Source organism: Aaosphaeria arxii (genome assembly GCF_010015735.1).
Source record: "Aaosphaeria arxii CBS 175.79 unplaced genomic scaffold BU24scaffold_3, whole genome shotgun sequence".
In the NCBI taxonomy this organism is placed as follows: Eukaryota; Fungi; Ascomycota; class Dothideomycetes; order Pleosporales; genus Aaosphaeria; species Aaosphaeria arxii.
This window is the reverse complement of record NW_022983476.1, coordinates 1,883,499-1,905,657: the sequence shown is the minus strand read 5'-3', so window position 1 is coordinate 1,905,657 and position 22,159 is coordinate 1,883,499. Positions and strand designations below refer to the sequence as shown.

Below are 22,159 nucleotides of genomic sequence, written 5' to 3'. Positions count from 1 at the left end.
GTCCCAACCTACCCGACTACCTACTTGTCTAGCACGGCCATTCATCATGACTGACCAGCTCCACAGCTCTTCAATACAACACATACGCATGCCCTCACTGCGATGGCCACGACCTGCATGAACAAAAGCGCCTATTATTGCACAAGGAAACCTTCGTACCCAATAACCAGCAACATTCCCACGTCCCGATCATAGCGAACCTGTGTACTGCGGAGCTCCCCACGGTGCGCCACCAGCCTGCCATGGACGACCTCAAGGAGCAAGTAGAGCTCCTCGAGAGCAATGCAAATCTTGCCAATACCATCGACGATGTTCAGAGAGCGATTGACATGCTTGTTGCTGCCAGGGCCAAGATTTCCAGAGGTCTGTAGCCTTATCGCGTTGGAATGTAACTCCCTCCATAGCTAATCATGTGAACATCAGACCCTCAGCTAGCACCTATGACACTCGCAAAACTGCAATCCCCCTTCAAAGATGTCATGAAGAAGGCTCATGAAAATCTTGGGCCAGCAAACAAAGCCTTGAACAAGTATGGCAAAGCCCTGGACAAGGTAATTCACACCCTCTCCACCTCTTGCGGTTGAGGATTTGCTAACATTGCGTAGAAATTCAAGGACAAACCCCTCCCAACCGCCGAGAACGATGCCCTGTCTTCACACCCTTCTCTCATCAACCGCGCAATAGCCATGCATCTCCTCCGCGAAGGCCAATTCAACGTGGCAGCCACTTTCATCGAGGAAGCCAGGCAGCATCCACCGCACCCTGAACCCACCGCGGGAACGCCCAATCCATATCTCTCCGAATCATGGGAAAAGGATATAGCTAATGGAACATTCAACTCGACAAAGCTGCAAGAACAGTTTGCCGAGATGTATAATATCTTACACGAGCTGCGGACGAACCGAAACCTGTCGCCCGCGATCGAATGGGCAAGAACACGAACAGAGGTGCTCGAGGCTAGAGGTAGCAACCTAGAATTTGAACTCTGTCGGTTACAGTTCATCTGCTTGTTCGTCGGTCAAGACATGGAGGGATTCCCTACTTCAGATAATCCCACAGATGGACCGCTTCGGGCTTGGGCATATGCAAGAAGCGAGTTCGGCCCCTTTCAAAAACGATATGCGAGGGAAGTACAATCAATGATGGGAGCCATGGCCTTCGCACCCAACATAGCCGATTCGCCATATCGACGGCACTTTTACAATGATTCTGCGTGGGAAGAGGTTGCCTCCTCATTCACCAAGGAATTTTGCTCTTTGCTGGGTCTATCATCGGATTCTCCACTATATATCGCGACAACTGCTGGTGCGATAGCCCTACCAACGCTTCTCAAACTACAAAACATCATGAAAGAAAAACGAACGGAATGGACAACTCAGAATGAGCTTCCTGTAAGATTCACCTTATACACGCACTCTCTTCCATTTCATCGATACTAACATCGAAGTAGGTCGAAATACCCCTCCCACCATCCTATCACTTTCACTCCATCTTCGTTTGTCCTGTTTCAAAGGAACAATCCACCGACGAGAATCCCCCTATGATGATGCCGTGCGGCCACGTCATTGCGCAAGAATCCCTCGAGAAGATCAGCAAAGGCACGAGATTCAAGTGCCCCTACTGTCCCAACGAATCCCATTCCAGAGACGCCAAGAAAGTGTACCTATGAAATCTTACCTACCCCCTTCCCCTCTCGTCCACACCTTATCATCATAGCCACTCCGAAGTAGGAGTGAGAGAAGGAGTGACGTAGAGAATCTTACACGCATTTCGGAAACATGGCGTTCGTTTGTTGTTTTCTCACGATTACCACCCCTCGGCATCTCCTCTTAACTATTGTTCAACCCGACTACGGTACGGAGTAAGCGGGCGTTACTCGGACGGGCGCGCGTCCAACTCTTTCTTTTATCTCTCCTATGATTATGCCTATAACCCCTCCTCCTTTTCGGATAGTCCAATGAGATAATTATATAGATATAAATTATATCCACTAAGCAAGCTATCAAATCCAACAAAGGTCGATATTGATAAATGACTCCCACTCTCCCCCCCGTGTCTGGACTTCCAGAAAACCTTCGTTTGGAATCAAGATTTATTGGAATGAATATCAATCAGCTCCCTTGCGGATACTCGGCGCCGCGTCACGGATGCTCACTCACATTCCAGCGCTTTGTGTCTATCTCAACTGGGAGGGGTGTGAATCATGGGTGCAATGAAGAAGTTTATACCTAATTAATTGGACGTGTGAGTTTTACTTTTCACTTTCTTATCTTCAGACTGTGATTCAGACACTCTCATGACACGAGGTAGATAGTTGAAGGGTTTTGGTGTTGGATCTGTTGGTGGCTACCTGAAGATATGTCTTACATTCCGACACACCACCACCTGCCTCGATTTTCTTTTGTCCTTCGACTTGTGTCTCCTGCAGATATGATGTCTTCTTGAAAGACCGCCCGCTTTTCACTGATACTATTCATACATTCGATAAAGTTAATTGATGTTGTTCTCAGTTGTGCATATTCCATGTTCCCCCCTTTTCGATTCTCCAATAAAGTCGACGCAAATCATACATAATATCTTACATCTCCGCCACATTCACCTCCATCTCGGTGCTTGATGTTTCGCCACGTAGGCGTTAGATCGTGATGTTGTGTGTTTCATCCGCGTACGAAGAACCTGCATCCCATGACGACCATGTCTTCCTTGAAGATGCCCTGTCGCTCGCTCTTGACCTGCCGCATCTGCCCAGCGGGAGAATCATCGTGTTCCGCGAAGCGGATGACGCAGTTGTCGTTAGAAGAGTCGTTGTGTTCAACCTCGGTTGGTGCTCCACCACCGCGCGCGTGGCTGTCATGTGTTGATTCTGGAGACACCAATGGAGGAGGCCAGTATTGTTGAGGAGGAACCTTTTCTTGTGATTGATCATCAGACATCTTGGGAGCAACCAATATGCGGTCTGGTGTTGTCCCCTTGTTCTCAGGTTGAGGGGCTTTCACTGGCAGGTGGCGCTCAAGCGTGTCTTCTACGCTCGGTATGACTCCAGTTCCGATATCATAGACATCCGCAACGTCGTTGGAAGATGCGTCTTTGGGGTTGGTGAAAGTAGCACCTGCCAAAACCGCCTCGTGGCTGGGCTTGGGTCGTCTTGCTTTACCTGGGCGACGTAGGAGTTGCTCCGGATCTGTCATAATGAAGTGGTCCGACGCTCGATCCCGAAGACGACCGACAGACCTGGATGTCGGTCCCTGATCAGGGGCGTCGAGGCTAGCCTTGACGGCCCTCATAGTAATAGGCACACCGCGAGCGCCTGACCCACGATGCTCTCCGTACACATCGTTGTCTGAAGCAGGACCATCCAAAGCAAACATTGAAGGTTTCTCATCCTGGCGTCCTCGGTTTGGAGGTAGCACGGGAAATTGCGTGGATGGATCATTGTCGCGGGACGGATCAGCCAACTCTAGCAAGGCCGACGCAATATCCTTATCATGACGACCGATTTTCTTCGTCAAAGTATTCTTGTGATAGTGTGAAAGACCATCGTAATCGTCCAAACCAGGAGATGAGCGACGATTTCTCTTCGATGTTTTACTCGGACTCGAGGATCGCCGCGCACGCTTTTGATGACGGATAGCCACTCTCTGAGGAACAGGCCAATGATAATCCACCAAGGAGCGTCCGCGCTTTCCTGTGATGCGAAGATGCGAGAGCAGAAAACTCGAACGCGGCAATTCTGGATCAATGAGTCCAGGATCAGTGGGCTTTGGGAGCGGAGGAAGTGAGAAGAGTCCAATGGCGGGTGGTGGACCTTGTAACGGCGGCATTGGGCCAATGTAAGGGAACCCCAACGGCCGTGATAGCGGCGGTAGTAGTGGCAGACCATTGCTTTTACCGCTATTTACAGCTGCATTATGCCACCCAAGGAAAGGTGGAAATGGTAGAGCATTTATACTGTTGTGCGGAGCTGAATTGGCCATGGAGAATGGGGTCGGAAGTCCGTTATACAAAGGGGCACGATGAGGGGTGATATGGGCTCCATCGTGTGATAAATCGCAGGAAGGGTCTATGGTCAGAGCTTTGGGATTGATGAACGCTGGGGAGGATGGTAGAATCCTCCATGGTGCCGGCAAAGACAGTGGCGGCGGCAGCGACTCTGATGTGAGCGCATGATTGGAATCCAGAGTCTCCATAGGTGCTTGAACATACGGCAGTCCGTTCTGATCATTGAGACCATGCTCCTCTTCATTGTGTAATTTTCCTGGGTTTTGGTCAGCTGTTGCATTCGTCTCCACGCACTTGCTCTTTTTCTTCTTCTTGTATCGATCGTCGACCATTCGTGTCGGCCCTTTGAGATAATCTGCCATTGTCTTCTTTCCACTACCGGCAGTGACTATAACGTCCACGACTCCAAAAGTCTTCCCGCCCTTCTTCTGCATGCTTTCTACACGCTGCGGCATTTCCATTGTTGCCAGACTCTCTAGGTATGCTCCGCTCGGTGGTCTTTCGTTCCCTCTATGTCCACGACCATCTGCTTCCTCCAGAAGAGCCCGAGAAATTAGCTTCCAACGCTCATGCGCACCCACAAAATCTAATGGGTCTATAGACTCGTCGGTTCCGCCGTGGCCAGTATCGGAGGGTAGGATAATCCATGGTCGTTCAGTGAGGAAGCTGTTCCGTGTGCCGGCAAAAATGAGATCGAAAGACTTGACGCCATAGACGATCTCTCGAATATGGATGAGCACGCTAGAAGCAAGATCTCCATTGAAGAAAACATCGATCATGAGATGCTGCGGCTTTCCGGTATCGAAAGAGGGCAGGAACGTAGCCTCGGAAAGGATAACATGGAGGACAAGCGCCTTCGCGGGGACATCGGAGTCACTGGAATCGGAGGGCGGCAGACCAGTCTCAACCTGCATAAAAGGTACGTTTTTGATGAAGTTGAGGCCGAAATTGAACGCATCTCCGGGGAAAGGCACGTTTTCCTCGTCAAGGAAGGTGCTCTCCTGCAGACGCTTTTCTACGATCTCACTGTTGACGGCGGCGTCCTTCTTTCGTGAGCGCAGTTCGCCATCCGGAGTGATGGATTCTGCGAGAGAGCATGTGCTCAGGCGAAGATTGATCCCCACGGCGTTGTATTTCGGCATAGTTGGTGAGAATAACAACGGCGGCGAGTCTCCGTCGTAGCAGGCCTATAATCGAATAGTCGTATTAGTGTGATGAGCTGCGAGTGTTTAAAGAATACGTAGCAACATGGCGCCGGTAGGAAATAGGTAAGGTAGGATAGAGATAGGTAAATTTGATGTTTATAAAGGAGTTTGTGGGATGGCGGCATCTGACGTCGAGCAAGCATCGCGGATGTTTCCATGAGGAAGGCGCGCGAACCGTAAATTGCACGCGTCAAACTCGTGGTATCGTGAGCCAATTGGCCCCCCAGATTGCTTAGTATGATGATGTCTCCTCTTCGCCTTCACTTCTCTGAGATACACGTTGAACTCTTGCAAGTCATTCCGCTCTTGAGTGTGCGGCTTCTCGCCGCGCTAGTTAGGATGCACGATCCGGATTAGCCAGAGAATCAAAAGGAACGGCAAGGAGAGAGTTGAGAAATCTACGAATACATGTTTGATCACAAGGATGACAAGTATTGAAGGAAGCTTTCGTATGTGCGGTTGTCAAAGTTATCGTAACGTAGGATGGAGGTTGTATCGAACAACGGCCAACACACTCTGTATATTTTCAATTAAAAGCAAACTTCCCTTAACCACACATCTTTTGATCACTCCAATCTTCCGTGATAATTCCAATTGGGGGTCCGCCAAGGACATCGCCCAATTCAGCAATCGTCTTTTCAAAAACGCTACCAACGTGTGTCTCTTCCCACTCGTCCTCATCTTCATCGTTCGTATCGAATCCCTCAAACTTCACCAGCCCCTCGTCTGCATCGGTCATATCTTCATCTTCAGTATCCACCGGTGTATCTTCGTCTCCTGGTTCACCAGTATGTCGCCCAATCTTCCTCGCGACTATAAGTCTCGTCCTTTCCACAACACCCTTCAGGCGGACTTTATCCGTCGTCGACACCGCAAAGCCCTTGTCGAATCCAGGCAAGGGTTCATTTGTTTCGGGGTCATGACCTAGCAGGAGAGAAGAGAAAGCCGCGTCAAGTTTCTCGAGCAGGCGAAAGGTAGCGTGCGGTGCGGAGGGGAAGAGCGGAAGGGTGTCTGAGATGAGGCCGGTGATATTGAGGAGATATGTGAATTGGAGTTTCGCTTGCGTTCAATTGTCAGCATATTTGGAATTGTAAGAGTGTGGAGAATCAAGAACATACGTGATCCCGTAACCCAAACAACATCTATCAGACCTTCGAGATCCTTCTCGACGCCTGTGAAACTACTGTATCCGCGTAGGTCCGAGCTACGTCCGGAACTCTGGTTCCATTCTTTGGTTCTGTTGTCGACGCGTTTCTGTACATCATTGAGGCCGCGGTCGAGGTAGCCGATCACTTCTCCTTCTTTGTTACCACCAGGCTTGAGAGGATGTCGGCGCGGTTGAGGTAATGGCGAGGGGTGGTGGGATGTTGTGACGGAAGATGCTGGTGGTGTAAGAATTCCTTCGCCATTTGAAGTAATATTATCCGCCATTGTTGGCCTGGGACTGTGTTAAGCCCTCTTTGGTGAGTATATGAACAAGGTTGTAGAGGGAGCTCAAAGCTTCCGAGTAGTGTGGGGTTTAAGGTGGGAGGTATGGAAAGTAGATCTGGGTGAGTAAGCGATTCAGCGGGGTTTGCATTCTAGGTGTGGATTTCCAGACGCTCTTATGGGGATATATCACGAGTCGTGGAGAATGTTCTGTGATCTCACATGTTGTGATGGGTCTGGCGGAGATGCGTGATCGTCGAGTGACGTCTGACTGTTCTGACTGCCAAGGCGCGAAGACGATCCAGCGATCACGAGGCATCAGTCACCTTACACTCAGTTTATGTCTAGAGCAATCCAGGCGAGAACAGATAGGAACTCACTATTCAATGGTTTAACGAAGGTAACGATGGAATGGCGGCGCATGGCTATCGCCCCATCTTGCGACTTCTCCGTAGCTGATGGGCACGAACACGACAGACTGAGCGAATGTTGCACGCGAGGTTTACTTGAGATGATTGAAAAAGAATCTGATAACGAAAAGGAAATCATGTCCATATACAGCGACTGGCTTCAAGCCAGTCGCGATTAAAAACACTAAACACAGGGTATTGCCGCTCTCGAGCGGGTATATTGAAAATCATGGCATCAGTTGAAGCAGCAGGCTGTCCCCAGTGCGGAAGGTCCCCCACAATCTGTCGACTATTAACCTCCACATCTTATTGCTCCCGAAGGATGGTCAGGATCGTTATGCTTAAAAAGTCGAGCAAGGCGCTTAGCGGAGGCTCTGAAACATGGACGCCCGGTCATCTCTTCCCTCATCGGTCGACCTCGTACATGGAAACACCTTCCATGCTGAAGTCAAACCCCTTACAACCTGTTGTAGCCGAACTTGCCGCCTGGGGTTTGTTGCTGGTACTGCTTGTACTGGAGGTTCTCGGCCGCCTCCTTGTCTGCCTCGGCCAAATGGGCCTTGTACTCGCGTGCACCTGCGCGACGTTGCTTGATGAAGTAGAATAGGACAATGGCGGCGACAATCACGACGAAACCAATGATGGAGGCAATGATGGCGATCTGGGCACCCTTGGAGAGAGCTGCCCAGCGGTTGCGAACGCCAGAGGGCTTCTGGTACTCTTGGAGGAGTTCGGATTTACCCCTGGTGCTCTGTTAATTCTGTGTACTGATAGCGCACAAGTGCAGGAAATACGTACTCAATGACCTTGACCTTCTCCCAGCTGCCACTGGCGTCCATGTTTTCCCAAGAGTACTCCTTTGCGGTAGTGTAATCGTGGGCGTAAACGGTCTGCACAGTCATGGTGAAAGGAGCCTTGCTAAAGTCGGTCTCACCACCAGCCCATTTCTAGAACTATTTGTTAGCCCGGGCTGTCCGAGATTAAAATGTAAGATGTGCTACATACCACTGTCTCGATGTGGTTGTTCTCGACATCACCACCGCTCCAGGCTCCCAGACGAATGTTCATTGGGGTTTGGGGGTAGTTGAATCCATTGAGGGCCTCTTCGGGCTTAAGTTCGCGCAACATGTTGCCGTCAACCCACCACTGAATGCGCTCCTTAGTCCAATCAATGGTGTAGTTGTGGAATTCCTCCTGCGGAGGTGCCATCTTGTAGTCCTTGCCGCGAGTGTAGTCGGTGGTGTTGCCCTTGCCAAAGTAGTTGGTCAGTACGTGGGTGTTGTTCGATCCAAGGAACTCCCAGTCGATCTCGTCAAGAACCTCGGATTGAAGAATGGCACTGGAAACGATTCCCTGGCCGGGAGCGGCCTTCATGACGACCTCCAGACGGCCGAAGAGCATGTAGAACTTGGATTGGATCATGGGCGAGTCGCCGCGGCGCTCGATAGTGAATCTTGCTCCCTTCTCGCTCCAGTCGACCTTTCCTTGGTTCTGCTTAGTCCAGATCTTGTTGTACAAGGTATCGTTGAAGTTGAAGGTGGCATTGCCGCCGAGAGCCGGCATGTTGGGGCATCCTGTCTCATTGAGGGCATTGCATTTGGTGAAAGTCTGCGCCAGCACGGTAGTAGGGAGGAAGGCGGAGGCGGCCGCGGCGGCCGCGATAATGAAAGAACGCATGGTTACGGTTTGCTGTGAAGGAGTGTGTATTATAGGTAGACTAGAAAGAGTGTGGACGCGCGTAGACCAGACGCACTTGTTGACGATCGCAAAAGGATTGTTTGGAAGACTGATGTCAAAAAGAGTGGACTTTCGTGGAGAGAAAGAGGAGTGAAAGGAAAGATAAGGAGGAGAAGGAAAGGACGGGGGTGGAAAACCTGCAGGGTAAGGCTGCGTTTTAGGATTGTGAATTAGGAATAACCTTAAGTCTATGCTACAATAAGTGAATACACAACTCCCGTCCACTAATAATTCTGGTCGATTAATGTTACCTACAGTGGCAAGTCGTTATTTACGATTTAAATGATTCAGGAGGTTGTGGCATGTGGGTTTGTTGATCTTGGTAGGGTGTCGTTTGTGTATCCTCCATTTCTATTGGTCAATCACTGCTCTGTCTAACCCCCCAGAGAGAACAAACACGACGATCCATCCTCCTTCCATCTTCATCTTCATCTTCATAATTAGAGAACTCTCATCTCTCCCCAATCGAACCTCTCTATGCCCCGTTCTCCCTTGTGTACGTATCACAAGTTCTACTCCTTCTCACCTTGTGTAATCATCACTACTGCGTGAAGCCCTCACGTAGGTAAGCCCCTCCTCAATGCCGTCCATCAAGCTTGACACAACCGTAGCCTGACAATATGCAGGTACACGGCTCCGGCTTGCGATAGGCGCAGGCGATACGAACAAGCTTCTGACCTGAAACAGGGCCTATCCGAGGCCTTCCTGTTTCGGCTCCTAGTGAGATTTGGCCATCTCCGTCGCCCTTTTTCCTTTCGCGAACAAAACCAAACCCCAGAGACAATCACCGAAAATCAAAGATCTCTAGTGCGTCATCGCTCCTCAGATTTTGAGGCTGTCTTTCAGGCGATAACCCTGAATCGATCGCTTGAACACTTCTTCCAAACTTTGTTTGATCTTGGGAGGTTATAAGCACGCTGTCCAGACTGTCTCTGGTTGCGGGGATTACAGTCCGTATAACCTAAGAGCAGTTCGCGTTCTGCCGCAGTATTATCCGCTTTCGCAATGGCGTGCGCCACTACTTGTTTTCATTTGTGGCGGTCTTGTTCCGCAAAGTCCAGCTTCTGATCGGAGTTTTCAGTCCAGTTCACTCCCCAGTTAGTCGCACCCAATCACCCCAGGGCAGTATGCTCCCTATTAGCCTCAATTCTCCATACTGTCGATATCGGCCGATGAAGATATTGAGCGTTACTAACACGTTGAGTACCTCGATGTAGCTCCATGTAAAGTATTCTTTCCCCCCATAGTATTCGTACTTCTTGGTGATATTCCAGCAGTGCTCGTATGCGAAGCGACGAGCACAGTCCGGCCCTGGAAGCATCGTCTCGCTGTGCATCTCGAGTAGGCCTTCAAAGACCTCTAAACAGGATTCTTGGACCTCCTTGGGTGTGCGCGAGAAGAACACTGCGACAGACTCGAAGCGGCAGCCCATCTGCAGGAGTGTCAGGAGATGTAACATTTTCTCCATGCGCGTTATGTTTGCCGCCTTGTGCAGATACTTCTGGTTGGCCAGCCACTTTTTCAAAACACGGACTTCGTGTATTTTGATGTATAGCAGATTCGGTAGGAATAGATTTTTGTCTTTCCTTCCGGTCATGATCATGGACGTGACTTCCTGTCCGCTTGCGCTTCCCTGCCGCCTATGATGCGGGTCGAAGAGCTCGACGCCCTCCATACCCTCTTCCTCGATAATGCTATAGCGGACCTCTCTCGAACTTTTCGACGGTATTTCAGGCTGGCGGTCCTCAATCATAACATCAACACTGATCATTGTGTCGGCCGAACGCCCCGCGCCGTTTGGAATGAACACTCCATTGGTTATCTTCGCTGCTTTCGAAGGCATCACCATGGACGATCCACACTCTTCTGCAATGAGCTTTTCCCCTTTCTTCAATTCAACCACAGTCACATTGACCGGGCCATCTACAAGTCCTTCTGATGCTGTATCTGGCGGTTGAACTGCAGGCGGGCTCGCCTTGGTGATAGGGATGGGCTCTCCCATGCTTTCATCGTCTTGACCTTTTATACCTCTCCCGCTCAGACTGTCCTCGTCATGCTCGTTGGTTCCACGTTCATGTTGTCGTCTACGAGGTGTATAATGTTCCAACAAGACAGGCCCCTGCCCTCGAATCACTGGTAATGCCTTGGCTACTATACAACTTGGTGCGTCGCTCTCGATTGGCCTGTACTGCTGTGATGATAATTGGTCGATGAACTCAAACTTCTCGTTGACCTCGTCGTTGTTCCAATAGAGAGGCCCGACCAGACCGAGCGGCGACTGGGTACTATCAATCACTTCGATGGATTTCCCTTCGCTTATGGCCCCATCGCTATATTCATCCATCTCATGGATTGTCAATCTCTTCCGATCCTGTCTGACTTTCTCTTCCATGGCTCTCAATCTTCTGTAGCTCTGCCATACCTCTTTCGTGATCTCATCCACGCCTCGTGACCGGAAACTCTTACTCAAGCGCTCGAGACCTCGATGTACATCTCTCAATCCTCGTTTGATACTTGATATTTGATCTGACGCACATGGCTCGAGAAATTCTTCGAGATATTGAATGCGCGTACTTGTTGTTTCCACATAGGCTCGTATCTGGTGCATTTCGTCGACGAGGATGCGGACTTCCTCTAGAATGGGGAGACTGAGTTGACATCGAGACATTATGAGAGCAGACATGGAAAGTAAGGGAGCAGGGTTTTGTCCTCACTTGAGTGGAAGAAGGGAGAATGGCATCAACGTGAGTCGGGAGGTATGGGGTTTCTCTTTAGTGAGGGAGGGGAGTGCGGGAATTGTATTACATCTGAACCTAGTGCGAAGTCTCTTTGGTGTGACTGAAATACCAACCCGAAGCATTTTCTCCTTGCACGAGGTCGATGGATGGTCCTTCATGGGCGTGCGTGCAAGGACACACAGTGTGTCTTGCTCGCGCATCATCGCCAACCACATGGCGAGACACTGGAGCACGCAAGGGGCACAGCATTCTCGCACTCTCCTCCACATTCACACCTCTCGCTACCTCCTCCCTCTTTCCACGCACTCTCAAGAAAGCCATCGTCGTCCCAAGTGTCTCATAATAAACTCTCTGGTCTGGCATGTGCTCCCTCTCGGAGGCGAGGTCCCGACCGCGAACCAATGTTCTGTGCGTCCCGGCAGTTGTCGTTATATTGCCCGTGTCTTACATGTCTCAGTTCTCCGCGCGAATCGCAGTCCAGCATGCGACGCCACGCCTGCGACCTCGTCGTTATCGATGTAACAAAATCATCCATGCCTGCCTGTGTTCGTTCGAATGATTCACCTATTCCCCTCACTCGAAAAATTCGAATACTTGCGATGTATCCAGATCCTCGTGGAAACATCGAGGACATTTTGCCTTATGGGGATGTAGGTTGGAATGCCACAGCCACGCCCTTGCGCGCTCCGGAGGCATATCACCCATTTTGATTTACATAATAAAGTGTCCCCTGTGTCATGTTTTGCTCTCGATCCTAGATATGGGGGCGAAAGTCCCGAAGGTGGTCATCGATACGTATGTAGACTTAGACTGGCTGTACACCAAGCGTGCTATCTGCAATTCTCGACGACACTAGAATACGAATATAAACAAGGTGAGCTGAGACGAGCCTTCTCGCTGAAAGAACGTGCTGTTCTGCATCACCCTCGCGCTCGTCTTGCGTGGAAAACTCAAAAAAAAAAAACACCATCATTACGATTGATAGACAGAACAGAACCTTCACACAATGACGACTGGACGATTTATATTAGCAACTGTATATCCTCCGCCAATGTCCATTACGTTGATATGAAACTGTCATGTGGCTTCTTGTATTCAGTAGCCAGTATCGTGACGTTCTGTGAAGTGGTAGATACAACAATTCAACGATCCAACAAATCTGAACTTCTAATTCAAAGATGGAATATGAAATCACTACCCCTTATTTAACCTCTTGACGCATGCATTCAATGTATAGTTCTACCTGAACATGAATGAAACATTCGTACTTGTGAACCAGAGTCTATCTTCTACACAAGTGCCACGCGTACCGCCTTGTGTCCCGATGTCCTCAACCAAGAAGAGAAAGTCAATGGCATTGAATGAACTCCCATTATTTGCTGTAGTTGAAGAAATCTACCTGCTAGAATTGATTGCTTGTGTCATATAGAAATGGTAGATGATACCAATCAAAAGAACTAGTGTGAATATAGCTCGTAGGGTTTTTCGCTTTGTTGACGGACTGTCACAGGAGCTACGACTGCAGTGCTATGCAACGTAAGGCACGTGGTTTCTGGTTTTTATATATTTTATTCTGATTCTCAGTGAAACCATATCAATCATGCTATGATAACCTTCTGGAAGAGGTTTTGTTGGGTGGTTTTATTTTTTTTAGAAGTTTTAGAAGTTGGTATTAATGAAGAATGAGTAAGATTAAAACAGTCAGTATCCTGATACACTTTTGAAGAAGAATTTTAAATTAGGATTCACAGCGTAATAGTTGCGTTTAAATTCGGAATTGACACGAATGCACAAAGAAGTAGATCTATCAAAGATGAATTGGATTGGCTGAAGTTAATGCCCATGAGCATTGTAATATCGTACAGCATCCCGACGCGTACTCCTCGATGCGTCACTCTACAGTACGCAAGTTTCGGGAGTACCCTTGGGAATCAGTGGACGCCGAAAAAAAACCTATTAATAAGCTCTTCATCGATCCCTTCCACCGGCTATGTTTCTACCTTCAGTAGATCTGCATTATCAGTTGGCTAATTCACGGCCAACCTCACAGCCCAGATTGGGCAAACAAGTCGCGAACCCACTGACTAGACGACTCTCCCCTCAACTGCGTGGCGATATCCTCAAAAGTCGCCTTATCTTCACCCTCAAGGCGCACAAACTTCCTCCCAAACACAATCTGCAGAAACTCGCCATTCGCGTCGTACCAAGCAGCATCCTCAGCACTAAGCGTCACACGATCGACCTCCTCAAGCTGCGCGCCGCGAGCCCGGGTACGCTTAAGCAGCGACTCGACGTACATGCGCATCGTGCTGCGGAACATGGACTCCAGCCTCGCTACCTGGCTGTTGTTGGCTGCTGCATCGGACGCCGCCGTGCCAGCCTGAGCTCGATTCGATTGCATTGGAGAGAAGATCCGAGATGCTAGCGGGCGTGTCGGTGTGGCGGAGAAATTGAGAAAGCTGGGGCCAGCGCGCATTAAGAGTTCTGTCTGTCCTCTGTCGGGTTGCTGGTGAAGAGGCTTGGACTTCTGGAGGAAGCTGGCTTTGCGGCGGGCTTGGATGGTTGGGCGGGGGAGGGCGCTGGCACTGCGGGAGAGGAGGTCGAAGCTGCTGCTAGAGATCGCGTTTGATGACGGGGTCTCGTATCTTCGGAGTGGGAGGCAGCGGTCTGTGGCTCCTGCGTGGGTATTGCGGGAGAAGGAAGGAGGGCTCTGTTGGATATAGCGCTGGTGGTGGGTGGATGGGTTGCGGAGGTCCCGTGTTGAGACTGTGAAGTTGAAGAGCTGGGAGCGGGAGTGCGCGAACTGGGATTGAGATGGTCGTCGGGTAGCGGTTTGTGAAGAGCTGTTGAGAGCTGGGACACGGCGTCCAAAGGTCGTAGTATCTTGGCTGGAGGAAGTCGAATGGTGACTTGCGTCAAGTGGATTCTCTGTCGAGGTAATGTTGTCGAGCGTGCTTCGTCCGAATAGGCTGATCGTGTCTGCTGTGCGTTCGGAGTCTGGAACTGAGGCGGCCTCGGTGTCGGCCTCGGAGTGATTTGATCTCTCTTCCAACCTCCTAAGCTCTGTTTCAAGAGTTTCGTTGCAGCGGGGTGGGGAAGCTTCACTTCCACTCGAGTGATCTTGCGTGATAGAGAGCTTTTCGTTCCAGCGGTGTAAGGAAGTTTCACTTATATTTGTATGATCTTGCGTGATAGAGCTCTGTTCGTTGCAGTGGCGCGGGGTGTGCTCACCTTCGTTCGGGTGATCTCGTGTGGTGGAGAGTTGTTCGTTGCAACGGTGTAGGATATGTTCGTTCGTATAATCTTGCGTGGTATAGAGCTGTTCGTTGTTGTCTTGTAGGAAACCTTCACTTGTGCGATCTTGCGTAGTCAAGAGCTGTCCGGTCCAGCGGTGTGGGGAATCTTCGCATGTGATAGAGAGCCGTTCGTTGCTCTCGTACGTGGCTGAGAATCCGTCGTCCTGCGAATATTCAGATTCGCTAATGTTTTCACTGTCGTTTGTAGCCAAGGACGTTGCTGCCAAACTTGATGTCACTTCGAGAATTGGCTCAAGTATTGGCGAAGGCGGCTTTCTGGTCTGGGTCGTGGGTTCTGTCTGCACAGGCGAGGAGACGGAGCGGGCGAGCGCTGTCTTAGGCGTTTGATTGACCGCATTTTTGACTGTACTCTCGCCGCGTGACCTGATTTTCAACGGCGCTGGGCGATCCGGTGTATTTGGGGGAGGACCAGTGATAGGGCCAACCCGGCTCCATGCCGGGAATTCAACACGAAGAGTAGAAGGTTGTGATACTGAACGTTGCTGCCATGAAGAGCCCTGTATACGTGAACCGGCAGGGCGTAAGTTATGAGTCTGAAGGACTCCATGAGGTGCTGCGTTAGAGGTGAAGTAGGGCGCGCTACGTCGTGTCAATTAAGAAGCCAGAGGCCGTTTAGGATGGTGATTAGGAAGGCATGGGGGAAGTGGCAGACAATTACATCATTAGATACTTGCCTTGGCCTAAGTTTGAATGTGTCTGCCAGCAGATGCCGCAGGTAGATATTTCCGATACGACTCATCTCGTATCCCTAAAGTGAGAATAAATCTGTGAGCGAGCTTATGGGTATGGTTTCGATTCCCGAATTATCCTACCTGATCGAGCGCCAACTCACGAATGTGTTGCTTGGCTTTGTCATAATGCTGGGTGGATTCGCACACCCAGAAGCTGAAGAGGGAAAAGTGTACGTCTGCGACGGTTTGGTCATAGATTTCTTGGGCCAACTGAGAGACTTCCCTATCGGAATAGGTGACATGGAAGGATTGCTCTCGTATGTGGCGTGGCGATAATTTGAGAGGCATTTTGGATATGAGTTGACGGGCTCTCCGTGAATCAACTTTGCAGCGTGGATGAGAACAGTAGAAGAAGAAGAAGAGGCGGAGAGGCAGGTGGTAAAGAGAGGGCTAGTGAAGGATGGGATAGAGAACTGGATGTGAAGACGCGAAGAGGAAAAAAATGTCATTGCGCGTCTCCTTCACCTTCATTACAACCAACCAGCCAATCAACTGACCGACCTGGTCAGTGGTTAGGTTACAGGAATAACTGTGAGACAATATGAAGATTTAAGTATCAAATACAATAGACCGAGTATATCAAAGAGACCAGTATTCAATTTGAAGCTAAGATACAAGACTCGGTAAGATTGTAGAGAAGACAGGGAGTGATTACGAGTAAGCCAAACCAGCAAGTGCCAAAGTGTGTATGTGAAAAGACCTGCGCCCTCTATGCATGATCCCCGGCGAGAGGGATGTCGAACACAGTTGGGTTAGTTTACTAGTAGTCCTTATCATACTTGTCGCCGTACTCATTGTCGTAACCGCTGTCATATCCGTAATCCTTCTCTTCATAACCATCATTGTACTTGCGATGACCATAGTCATGGTGGCTCTTCTTCTTCCACGGATTGGCATTGACAGCTGCCAGCTTCCTTTCGAAGCATCCTGTCTTGGTGGTACCTTGGGACTCGAAATTATATTTGTTGACGTAAACAGTGAATTGGCCGGTGCTTCCGTCAGGGCAGAGCTGCCAGGTTCCATCGTCAATAGCAATGCCAGGTGTGCTTGGCCATGTCAAGAGAGATGGACTGTTGCCATTGACTATGCTAAGTGGGTTGTCACCAGTGTGGTAGAAGCTGATTGAGATGGAATTTGGTGGCAACCATCCGACTCTCGTGTATTTCAATTGCCCTGTAACAGCATCCACGTACAGCTGGAGAGGTTTCTTGCTGACCTAGAATGATAATCAGCATCATCAATTTGGGTAATCAGGATAATCTTACAGTGTACAGCTGGGTATCGTCATCGACGAAGAAGGTTGCCAATGGGGGATCCCAGAATTTGCTGTAAGGTGTGGCGATTACCACCCCCTTGTTCAGCCTAATGGCATAGTTCTTGAAGCAGAAGTAGGTATTGGTATTCGTCAAACCGTTTGCTTGGAACTGGCGCTTCGTCGGTGGGGCTGGGAGGGCTCCAACACCGGCAGCCGGCGTCACAGGAGTGCTAGCTGGAGGAGCCGCCGCAGCGGGTGTGCCAACAATCGGAGCGGCAACTGAAGCAACTACGGAAGCTACAGGCGCAACAGCTGGAAGCACGGATGCAGCTATGTTTTCAATAGCTGGAAGTACAGGAGCGGCGGCGGCGGCGGCGGCGGCAGCGGCAGCAGCCTGTTCAGCAAGAGAAGAGGAAGCAGAAGTGAGATCGATTTCAGCAGCAGCAGAGTCAAGGCTGTAAGTGGAGCAATACTCATACTCGTCAACCTTCAGCTGGAAGAAATGTGGCTCTTTGGTTTTAGGCTTCCAGCCATCGTAGCCACCCCGAGCGACAATGTTCGAGGCGCTGCCGGCGCCAATGAGGGAGAGGACGAAGGCCACCGTGATCCTCATCTTTAAGGAGAGACAGTAATGCAAGAAAGAACGTGATAGAAGGAGCGGCTGTTGGGACATGTTCGACTTAGGGTGAAAGGCATTTAATATAGCTCGGATTTCAGTGATCTAGCGTTGATTCTCTGTCCAACCCACAACACCCCAAAGCACAGGAATGAGCACAACACCACATGCGTGTGCTTGTACGAGCCTATGTGGCATATTGCAAGGGGTTTGGAGGAATGAAAAGCTCTCGATATTGGACTGACGAGCTAGAACACATTGAGCGAGTTCTAATAGCCAAACCAAGAATTGGATGGTTCTTGCACGCAACTATAGAAGCCATTTCAGGCTTTTTCTAAATCTAGTCAACCCCGTGAGCTTCTAATTTCGAGACGAGGCTGTTGCACCTGGCTTGGGTCGTGAAGGGTTGTTGTTTCGTTCGTCTCGTGGAATGCTCCTAGCGATCCGATGACGACCAAACATTAGCGCTCATTTCTTATGACCACAGCCCCGCATAGGAAAAGGAATGCTACAATGCATCTTCGGAGAACTTCCAACACAGATTGGCAAGGTAGCATCGTTGATAGTCTTCAGAAGTGGTCCTCTCAAGGCATGATACAAGAGGACGTTGTTTCCCTGGCAATGAATAGCTAAATCGAGCACATGGATTCGAATCGCTTCTTTAGAGGTCAACAAGATGAGGATATATTCGAAACCAACAGATTGGAGTACGAATGATGTGTCTGTTTGTTTGAACTGTTACGATATCTCTGGGATCACGTTGGACGTTGAACTCCCGTTCTGAGGCTTAACCATCGCCTTGCCATTACTGGACTAGCGCTCTTTTCTCAATGAATACCTCCCACCCTCCTCCGTCCAACACATCTTCTCCGAGGATGTGCACGACCACACACATGACGACTGAGTTCTTGGTTATCGTACCCAATTCGCCGCGAAGTCTTAGCATATCTAATGCTAGGTCATTAGGCGTAGCCTTGCTTAACGCGCTGTCTTGTTGTTCAAGCGGTTGTGGCTGCAAGTCGCGTCTCCACAACATACCGCGTACAGTACGATGTTAGGTACCCTACCTCACGGCCAAAGTACTGTTTTCTCTTTTTGCAACCTGCCAGCATCGGCTCTCTTCCGCGCCTGGTAGTGTTTGACTTACCTTGCCACTTCTCACAGTACAGACCACCGCTCGTTTGTCGTTCTGCTTCGTGCCATCGACTAGACTGCATGAGGAATAACGTGGGCATGGTGGATGGCTTCGCCGTGCGTCTGCAGAACAGCGCTTAAATCATGCTATTCCACGGCGCAGATGATCCAGGGCTGGTAAAGATGGTCGTGATGCATATGACTGTCCACTTTGCTCGACCTGGACGAGTTTAGGGCCTTGGGGAGGGAGAAATGACCTGGTTGACCGTCCCATCCATGCTGCTGTGCATCTCCCACAAGTCAAGGAGTTCTTTTCTGTTTGTTATACCTGAAGAGAAGTTCTCATCGAGGGGACAGATGATGAACCACTGACTGGGCGTCTCTCGAATTGGTTCGTGCACTGGGGCCAAAGAACTGGTGGAGCGAGGTCAAGGCGAAGTCAGCTTTGGGGGGAAACATTCGTAGTCAACCTACGCCTGTTGATCTCAGCTCAGCACCCACTCTCATGCCCTCTCCCTCTTGCTAGGACTGTGCCTGCTGAACGCATACAAAGTGCTCCGCACACCACACGGCTAACTTATGCTCTCAGCAAGATTGCCTGTCAATTGGCGTGATGATCTCAAGCGCTGCGACCAATGGGCGATTCCCCCGATAATCTCAACCACGCCATCGTAGCTACACCGATTACGTCCAACTATAGCATGCCCCCCTCACAAAGGGAAGTATTTAGTCGCTAGGTGGGTTAACAATAGTGACAAACGGCCACGTCCTTCAAACGTCCAGCCGCTGCGGGCCGGATGAACTGAGATCAGCAAAATATGGCGAGCGGCTGTTTATACTCGCAAATCAGAGGTCGATGTTTAAGCGCCTCGACATGAAATGGGTTAGCACGTATATCACACAACCCCAGCACTCCATCCTCACAGGCTTCACCATCTCCCTTTGGCCCTCCAGCCCTACCTGCCTACTATGAAGTAGGCAAATGCACTACTTTTACGTGCATGTACGGCGAATGAGACAACACGTCGGCGCCATACTGCTTCCTCTCACTAGACCTGTCAGAGCTCCACGTCTTTGTTGGTTCATTAGTACCCGTTTGCACTATCCAGACTGTCGGTACTGGGCGTACACACCTTCTGGCTCATCTTGAGGCACAGCACGCGGGTCATATATCGAGATGTCGGCTGCAGGCGTCAATGTATGCCTGGTGACACACACACACCTCTCTGCCTTTCTCCCCAGTTCCAATCTGTTTCCTGGAGGCGCAGTTTCTTGTTTTGTTTGCATTTGCTTACGGTACTTCTTACTTCCTTCTGCCTTGCTCGCCTCGCTCAGAGCGTTCTTATACACTTCGTAGCCTTGAGAGCATTGCACACAGCCTTGCTCCTTTCTCCTTCCTCGATTCAAGATTAGGAATCCAGTCTACCTTGATAGGACAGACCAAGGAATACAATGGACTCCACCATGCTCTCTCCCCGATCTCTATCGCCAAGATCCGACTCATCCATGGACACGACGAAGAGTAGGCTCTTCACGCCTTTGTCTCCTCACGGGCTGCCGAAGGCTCGTGATGGCCCCCACCGATTCTCTTCCATTCCCCCGCCCATCAATCTCCTAGCAAGCTCTCGGCCGTCTACCCCGATGTCACTGTCCATGATGTCTCCTCCACCAATGTCCGCCAGGTCTATCGAGACATTCATAGACTCAACACCATCTACGCCTGCCTACTCACCGCGGGCAGGTTGGGGTTGGGATGGCTCAACTATAGTGTTGCTGTCGCCAGGGCCCTCGGCGACATCAGAGTCTGAGTGGGCTGCGAGAGCGGCATCACTGCGAAGACCGAGCCGTACCCCTTCACCAGTTCCTGTCCAGCATGCCAGGAAGGAAAGCACCAAATCGCTTCACCTAGTGGCCAGAGAGATCACGCCCAGTGCCTCACTCTCATCTCATCCCGTGCTGCCTATGCCCGTTTACTACCACAAGGAGGACTCGACAATGGAAGAAGAGTCCTCGGACGAGAAGAACGAGGAGAAGACGAGGTCAAGCGACACGTCCTCGGGCATCGCACCCTTTGGCAAGATTGCAAAGGGTTTCAAGTCGATGCTGAAGCGAAAGGGCTCCGGCACCGAGAAGAGGGCCCAACGCCGACGGCGAGAACACCCAGAAATGGAGCGTATCGAGACGATGCACTGGACTGAGATGTGAAAAACGAACATCGAATGTCGCCCTCCATCCTACCGACCTCCTTGCACCACCCAAAAGCTGTTTTACCTCTCTTCACCCTCTGACCGAATCATACCTTCCACCTCTCACTACCTTTTCTTTCTATACTCTCTTCAGTCAAGTCCAACGACTCATAGACGTACACACACTCTCTAATCTTTCCTTGTACCTCACCGGCGGCTTTCTCCTTTCAACCAAACATACCCTGCTCAGACACGACTCCAACGACATGACCACCAACAATAAGTTCCTTTTTCTCGCTCCAGATTCCCCAGTCTCCCCGACTAAGTTGCTATTCTCCCTCTTTGGCGTACTCGCGTGTGTGGATTTCTGCTTTACCTTTCTTGTTTTGTTAATTCCTCGTTATTAAGACGATGCGAATCATTGGGCGGCCGATCTAAATCGATTCTTTGTTATGTTACATCAGATAGCGAGGGAGGATCTCCTGCAAAGATTGTTATTACCTTTTCTTTTTTTTGTTATCCGCTTGCTGGAGGTGTCGGGATTCAATTCCCATCCTCCACATGCATGACGGACGGGGAGGGGATAAGAGAGATACGGAGAGAATGAGGCTAGAATGACAAAGATACGAGAGTCGGCTGGAGTGGCTGTTAGCATTCAAACCTAAGGTACCTATCTATAGGTACATACATAGGTAGATCAAGATACATCGCCTACATTACTACCACATCTTCTACACCAAATGTGCCCGACTGAAAGCACTGTGTTGCCTCTAACGTTCCAAGTACATTTCCCACTTGACAAGACCACAAATCACTTTGCAATATCCCGTGAAAATGGGCACATGCGAGTCGTACTGGTGGTTCAGTTCTGCCCACACCCCCACTCCTCTTCTCCTCTCCATCATCTCACCCACCCAGGTAGGCACCCAGGCACCTAATCCAACACCATTCAACCCACCAAAAACATCCACTTGATCCAGAAGGAAAAACCAAACCAAACCACAATACGCAAAATCACGCTTACATCTCCAAATCCCCTCACTACCTATCCTTCAAACAGTCACGTGAAACACTCATATCACGTGCCATACGCAACAGCATTCTCCCTCACGCTAGTCTACTTTAGGAACAGTAATTGCTTTTCCACGCTCACGTCCATGTTCATTTGGTGTCGCGCGCGCAGCGTAGCAGGTGTGTGTGTGGCGCGTTTTTTTTTTGGGGGGGGTTTGAAATCGAGATCTCGCTCGCCTTCGCCCCCAGCGGCCCAGAGGAGTTAAAAAAAAAAGAGAAAACACGGAGTGCATACGGGAGAGGAAAAGGGAAGATGTCGGGGGATTGATTGGTGTGTGTTCATCTACTCTATTCATCTATGCGGTGATTGGGAGTTTTGTCTGTCTTTGTCT

At 50.1% G+C, this 22,159-nt stretch overlaps 9 protein-coding genes across 9 annotated transcripts; 2 read left to right on the top strand and 7 right to left on the bottom strand.

The window, feature by feature from the left end:
- The first annotated feature begins 10 nt into the window (after positions 1–10).
- On the top strand, positions 11–2,017 carry BU24DRAFT_367445 (uncharacterized protein). The gene is made up of 4 exons (XM_033524346.1): positions 11–363; positions 424–551; positions 606–1,391; positions 1,451–2,017. Exons 1-4 carry the CDS (start codon positions 243–245, stop codon positions 1,667–1,669), a joined length of 1,254 nt encoding a protein of 417 aa, XP_033385864.1. The 5' UTR covers positions 11–242; the 3' UTR covers positions 1,670–2,017.
- Positions 2,018–2,329: 312 nt separating this feature from the next.
- BU24DRAFT_420552 (uncharacterized protein) lies at positions 2,330–3,205 on the bottom strand. Its single transcript, XM_033527503.1, has one exon. It carries the CDS (start codon positions 3,186–3,188, stop codon positions 2,658–2,660), a length of 531 nt encoding a protein of 176 aa, XP_033385863.1. The 5' UTR covers positions 3,189–3,205; the 3' UTR covers positions 2,330–2,657.
- Positions 3,206–5,595: 2,390 nt separating this feature from the next.
- On the bottom strand, positions 5,596–6,953 carry BU24DRAFT_152057 (uncharacterized protein). The gene is made up of 2 exons (XM_033521276.1): positions 6,323–6,953; positions 5,596–6,263 (listed from the first exon to the last, which is right to left on the bottom strand). Exons 1-2 carry the CDS (start codon positions 6,633–6,635, stop codon positions 5,752–5,754), a joined length of 825 nt encoding a protein of 274 aa, XP_033385862.1. The 5' UTR covers positions 6,636–6,953; the 3' UTR covers positions 5,596–5,751.
- Positions 6,954–7,138: 185 nt separating this feature from the next.
- Positions 7,139–9,026, bottom strand: BU24DRAFT_420550 (glycoside hydrolase family 16 protein). The gene is made up of 3 exons (XM_033527502.1): positions 8,048–9,026; positions 7,841–7,989; positions 7,139–7,785 (listed from the first exon to the last, which is right to left on the bottom strand). The coding sequence occupies exons 1-3, from the start codon at positions 8,717–8,719 to the stop codon at positions 7,500–7,502; spliced, it is 1,107 nt and encodes a 368-aa protein (XP_033385861.1). The 5' UTR covers positions 8,720–9,026; the 3' UTR covers positions 7,139–7,499.
- An 840-nt stretch (positions 9,027–9,866) lies between these two features.
- Positions 9,867–11,447, bottom strand: BU24DRAFT_460556 (uncharacterized protein; the record flags this gene model as incomplete). Its single annotated transcript, XM_033531829.1, has 1 exon — positions 9,867–11,447. One exon carries the CDS (start codon positions 11,445–11,447, stop codon positions 9,867–9,869), a length of 1,581 nt encoding a protein of 526 aa, XP_033385860.1.
- Positions 11,448–11,514: 67 nt separating this feature from the next.
- Positions 11,515–12,222, bottom strand: BU24DRAFT_449176 (uncharacterized protein; the record flags this gene model as incomplete). Its single annotated transcript, XM_033530927.1, has 2 exons — positions 11,515–11,923; positions 12,095–12,222. 2 exons carry the CDS (start codon positions 12,220–12,222, stop codon positions 11,593–11,595), a joined length of 459 nt encoding a protein of 152 aa, XP_033385859.1. The 3' UTR covers positions 11,515–11,592.
- A 1,339-nt stretch (positions 12,223–13,561) lies between these two features.
- BU24DRAFT_478618 (uncharacterized protein) lies at positions 13,562–15,853 on the bottom strand (the record flags this gene model as incomplete). Its single annotated transcript, XM_033533042.1, has 2 exons — positions 13,562–15,387; positions 15,667–15,853. The coding sequence occupies 2 exons, from the start codon at positions 15,851–15,853 to the stop codon at positions 13,562–13,564; spliced, it is 2,013 nt and encodes a 670-aa protein (XP_033385858.1).
- Positions 15,854–16,146: 293 nt separating this feature from the next.
- On the bottom strand, positions 16,147–17,475 carry BU24DRAFT_449175 (uncharacterized protein). The gene is made up of 2 exons (XM_033530926.1): positions 16,831–17,475; positions 16,147–16,781 (listed from the first exon to the last, which is right to left on the bottom strand). Exons 1-2 carry the CDS (start codon positions 17,431–17,433, stop codon positions 16,326–16,328), a joined length of 1,059 nt encoding a protein of 352 aa, XP_033385857.1. The 5' UTR covers positions 17,434–17,475; the 3' UTR covers positions 16,147–16,325.
- A 2,559-nt stretch (positions 17,476–20,034) lies between these two features.
- On the top strand, positions 20,035–20,775 carry BU24DRAFT_407537 (uncharacterized protein; the record flags this gene model as incomplete). Its single annotated transcript, XM_033525813.1, has 1 exon — positions 20,035–20,775. One exon carries the CDS (start codon positions 20,035–20,037, stop codon positions 20,773–20,775), a length of 741 nt encoding a protein of 246 aa, XP_033385856.1.
- Between the last annotated feature and the right edge of the window lie 1,384 nt (positions 20,776–22,159).

Bases quoted from the DNA above. Each gene is read 5' to 3' on its own strand.
- BU24DRAFT_367445 (XM_033524346.1), top strand. From the start codon at position 243: ATGGACGACCTCAAGGAGCAAGTAGAGCTCCTCGAGAGCAATGCAAAT. The intron at 364-423 runs GTCTGTAGCCTT...TGTGAACATCAG, and splicing joins CAGGGCCAAGATTTCCAGAG to ACCCTCAGCTAGCACCTATG. The intron at 1,392-1,450 runs GTAAGATTCACC...ACATCGAAGTAG, and splicing joins CAACTCAGAATGAGCTTCCT to GTCGAAATACCCCTCCCACC.
- BU24DRAFT_420552 (XM_033527503.1), bottom strand. From the start codon at position 3,188: ATGACAGATCCGGAGCAACTCCTACGTCGCCCAGGTAAAGCAAGACGA.
- BU24DRAFT_152057 (XM_033521276.1), bottom strand. From the start codon at position 6,635: ATGGCGGATAATATTACTTCAAATGGCGAAGGAATTCTTACACCACCA. The intron at 6,264-6,322 runs GTATGTTCTTGA...ATTGAACGCAAG, and splicing joins TGTTTGGGTTACGGGATCAC to CGAAACTCCAATTCACATAT.
- BU24DRAFT_420550 (XM_033527502.1), bottom strand. From the start codon at position 8,719: ATGCGTTCTTTCATTATCGCGGCCGCCGCGGCCGCCTCCGCCTTCCTC. The intron at 7,990-8,047 runs GTATGTAGCACA...AAATAGTTCTAG, and splicing joins ACAACCACATCGAGACAGTG to AAATGGGCTGGTGGTGAGAC. The intron at 7,786-7,840 runs GTACGTATTTCC...ACAGAGCACCAG, and splicing joins GAGAAGGTCAAGGTCATTGA to GGGTAAATCCGAACTCCTCC.
- BU24DRAFT_449175 (XM_033530926.1), bottom strand. From the start codon at position 17,433: ATGAGGATCACGGTGGCCTTCGTCCTCTCCCTCATTGGCGCCGGCAGC. The intron at 16,782-16,830 runs GTAAGATTATCC...TTATCATTCTAG, and splicing joins ACGATACCCAGCTGTACACT to GTCAGCAAGAAACCTCTCCA.